Source organism: Sinocyclocheilus rhinocerous, unplaced genomic scaffold, assembly GCF_001515625.1.
Source record: "Sinocyclocheilus rhinocerous isolate Xijiao unplaced genomic scaffold, SAMN03320098_v1.1 scaffold534, whole genome shotgun sequence".
In the NCBI taxonomy this organism is placed as follows: domain Eukaryota; kingdom Metazoa; phylum Chordata; class Actinopteri; order Cypriniformes; family Cyprinidae; genus Sinocyclocheilus; species Sinocyclocheilus rhinocerous.
In genome coordinates this window covers 1-3944 of record NW_015646352.1, presented here as the reverse complement: position 1 = coordinate 3944, position 3944 = coordinate 1, and the positions used below count along the sequence as shown (strand labels likewise).

Genomic DNA, 3944 nt, shown 5'->3' with positions numbered 1-3944 from the left:
TATGTATGTATGTATATATGTATATATATACACACCTTGCTACGTGTACTGCGTTAGGCTAACCGAGACTTGTCATTTGCACTTATATATTGTTGCTCTTTTGTTAGTTTTGACTGCTTTTTTTGTCCTCATTTGTAAGTCGCTTTGGATAAAAGCGTCTGCTAAATGACTAAATAAATAAATAAAAAATAGTTACATTGTGTGATATAAAGACATTTTAATCTTGGGTGTATTTCTTAAATTTTGCAGTTTTTTTTTTAAATTTCCACTATTTCCTATTCATGTTTGCTGAGTCTTACTCCACCTGGGCTGATGAATTGCTGAAGTAAACCGTCTCTGGTTTTGTTCATTAAAACCAACCTGCCCCCACAGTGTTTTTCCCCCTTTCATTTTTCATTGATGTTTCTGCCAAGCTGAACTCCTCACCGGATCTCTGCCTACAGTCATGCCACCGCTGCCAGCTGCCCATGAAGAAGGGAGAGCCGGCGGTGTACGCCGAGCGGGCAGGCTACGATAAACTCTGGCACCCGGCGTGCTTTGTGTGCTATACCTGCACCGAGCTACTGGTGGACATGATCTATTTCTGGAAGAAGGGTCAGCTGTACTGTGGCCGCCATTATGGAGACAGCGAAAAGCCTCGATGTGCAGGTTGCGATGAGGTGAGTGGAAACAAAGTAGTTCACATGTTTAATGTCACAAATTTGCTTACATCTGATTAGTGATCTGGAAATAGTGCAGGATCTTTAATAACTTAATCGTAACTTGTTTCAAAACCTTGAAACTTAGATTTTTTTCCAGGTTTAAATGAATTTTAATGTCATTTCAGATGTTTAGACCTTACCATGTTTTGAGTTAAAATCGCAAGCAATCTTAGTAAAATAATGAATGCAATTTTGTAGAATGTTGTTAAATTGCTTTTAACATACCATATGGTTCAAAGCACAATACTGAGGGGAAAGTGTGTGTGTGTGTGTGGTCTCCAGCTCATCTTCAGTAATGAGTACACCCAGGCTGAGGGCCACAATTGGCACCTGAAGCACTTCTGCTGTTTTGACTGCGACTGTGTGCTGGCTGGAGAGACCTACGTCATGGAGAATGAGAAGCCTGTTTGCAAACCCTGCTACATGAAGATCCACGCTGTGGTAAAGAGGAGAAATTCCTTACATTCTCTTCCTCTCTCTGTCTCTCTGCTCTATTCGATACAAAGATGACAGTGACTATGAGATTTATTTAGGCCAGGGCCTTGTAACTGAAGGATTTTTTAGCTTTGGCTATAAAGCCATATTGTGAGAAATAAGAGTATAAAAATTATATTTAATGACATGGATACAAGAAGATATATAGTGTCATAAATACAAGTAAACATTGCTTTGAGATATAGTCATAAATACAATAAATAAAGTAATAATTATATATAGATATAAAGTCATTTTAAGAGAAATAAAGTTTTACATGTGAGAAATAAAGTAGTAATCGTATAAATACAGGAAGTAACATCATAAGCAAAATGTTTGAATTATGAGAAAAAAGGTCATAAATACAAGAAACGTGTTTTGTTTTTTGTTTTGTTTTGTTTTATTATAAAGTTGTATTGTGAGAAATAATTATATAGAAATGAAATATATAATGTCATAAATACAAGAAGTAAAGTCAGTATGCAAAAGTTGCATTGTGATTTATAATTATGAGAATTAAAGTCAAAATTACACATACAAACATATATAAATATATTGATGTGTTTGTGTGTGTGTATACTTTTTACATATATATACATATATATAAAATGATATGAAGTAATATTGTGAGAAATAAAGTTATAAATAGGAAACAATCATGGGATATATAATCATAAATACAAGAAGTAACATCATAATTACACGTAATATTTGCATTATGAGAAATGTGGTCACTCAGTATGCAAAAGTTGCGTTGTGATATAAATTCACAATTTCAAGAATCAAAGAAGTCAAAATTATGAGACATAAAGTCATTGTGAGAAATAAAATTATAGATATGAGAAATAACGTTGTAATATTCAGATATAAAGTCATAAATACAAGAGGTAAAGTCATAATTATGCAAAGTAGTCAAAAGATATAAAGTCTTGAACTACTTTCAGGAGTATCTTTTTTTCTTTTAGATATTTCTTTTAATATTCTTCGTTGAAATTAATGCGTAACTATTGTAACCATGATTTTTGATATGCATACACATTTAGATTCTCATCCTGCTGTGTATTCACACATTTTGTTTGCAAATATTGTACACTTGTAATTCCTGGGCACTTTAAGGCACTTTAGGATTACTCTATCAGCACCTGCAACAAGATGCCGTACATTGTGACACATTTCATAACCATTTAATGGTGCCCGGGCACTTCAGACAAGTGAAACACATTTAGCAGCTAGTTTTACAACCCCTCACACTGTCCGAGTATCATTCATGTCACGCCTAAATGGAAGTGAATTCCTGCTAAGCCTGGGCTATTAAAACTGACAGATTCAGCATGTGTTCGTCAGCCGCATTGGTTCAGCAGGTGAAGGAGATTTAGGAAGTGCCAGTGACATAATAATCAGAGGACAGGGAGGCTGGAAGCACTCTTAATGGAGTGCTTCCACCACCGATCTCTCTCAACACCTGCCTGTCCTATGACACACAGCTCTTATGACTCATCTGATAGACATCGGCTTAGGAAGGAAAGATTTTTTTATATTTGATCATACACTTTATATTAATATAATATTTAGAATAATTATTGACATACACTGGGTTTATTGTGCCTGTAACAAGTGTAATCAAAGAACCTTTGGGTGAGAGTCACAAGTGTTATTTCAAACAAACAGATTTGTTATACTACTTCCTGTGAATTTATCTGTATCCCTCTGCGTTCACAGTGTTGTGTGGCCTGTCAGAACCCCATCGAGCCTGAAGCTCAGCGTGTGTCGTACGGAGAGTACCACTGGCACGCCGAACCCCAGTGCTTCCAGTGCTCCTGCTGCTCCAAGTGCCTCGTGGGCCAGCGCTTCATGGCCATGCAGGGCATGCTGCTGTGCTCTGTGGAGTGCAAGAAGAAGATCATGGCCTCCTGAAGGAATATCTAGGATTTAGTTTTTAGGAAAGTGCTTAGAGCACCGCAAGCCAGTTTCTCCCTAATGCATTACACAAATATATACTGCCATCATTTTATTGAGTAATTAATGTATTTGTATGACCAATCATAATTTTCATGTTATTCCAAGTCCTTGTTTTTGTATGAGTTTTGGGAAATAACAAGCAATACAGAGGAGCAGCGACTGGTAACCCAAATTAATCAGTGTTGTGAAATCTTTAATATTAATGATTTAGTATTAATAAAGAGAAGCAATGATGGCTTTTGTTCTTCGGCTACTGAAAAATCGATATTACTCTCATATTTTGCATCTATTTCTTATGTCTAAAATTGCACTTTATTTTTTTCCGTAGCTTTCACTTTGTAATTCAATAAATGTTTTGCAGTAATATGAATAGATTTTTTCCCCCCATGTTTCCACTTCAACTATGTATCCAAATATTCATTGTTATTGTGACGTACAAGTTCGGGATCTCAAGGGACAGGTGTTACGCTCGTGTTAATGCCTTGACCGTTTCACATAATTGAAAATTCCAATACAGGCCTGCACTTTTAGGGAAAAGTCAGCTCTCCGCGTGTTGTCTTACACTTAGCTGTGGAAACTGGGCACAATTCAAGGAAGTCTGGTTCCATTGTCTCTAATGGTGGCGAACTTAAGACTATGCCGTCATTTCCTCCTATCGTAACTGCAGTCACACGAGGGGCTCGGCTGTTTCACCTCCCCTCACCTCACGCCACACTAGGGTGGAGTTTTCCAGGAGGGAATTCTTTCCATCAATGTCAACCCCTTGCGCAGGAATTTATTTACATGGTGCTTTCCCTGCCAAACACGAAG

The 3944-nt window shown here is 36.9% G+C and overlaps 1 protein-coding gene across 1 annotated transcript in view; it reads left to right on the top strand.

Moving 5' to 3' along the window:
- LOC107707448 (testin-like) overlaps nt 1-3666 on the top strand; it is a 27391-nt gene extending 23725 nt beyond the window's left edge. Inside the window, exons 5-7 of the mRNA XM_016511444.1 lie at nt 444-659; nt 984-1142; nt 2895-3666. Coding sequence (XP_016366930.1) covers nt 444-659; nt 984-1142; nt 2895-3089 — 570 coding nt within the window. The 3' untranslated portion in view covers nt 3090-3666. The remainder of the gene's footprint in view (nt 1-443; nt 660-983; nt 1143-2894) is intronic.
- Nucleotides 3667-3944: the final 278 nt, after the last annotated feature.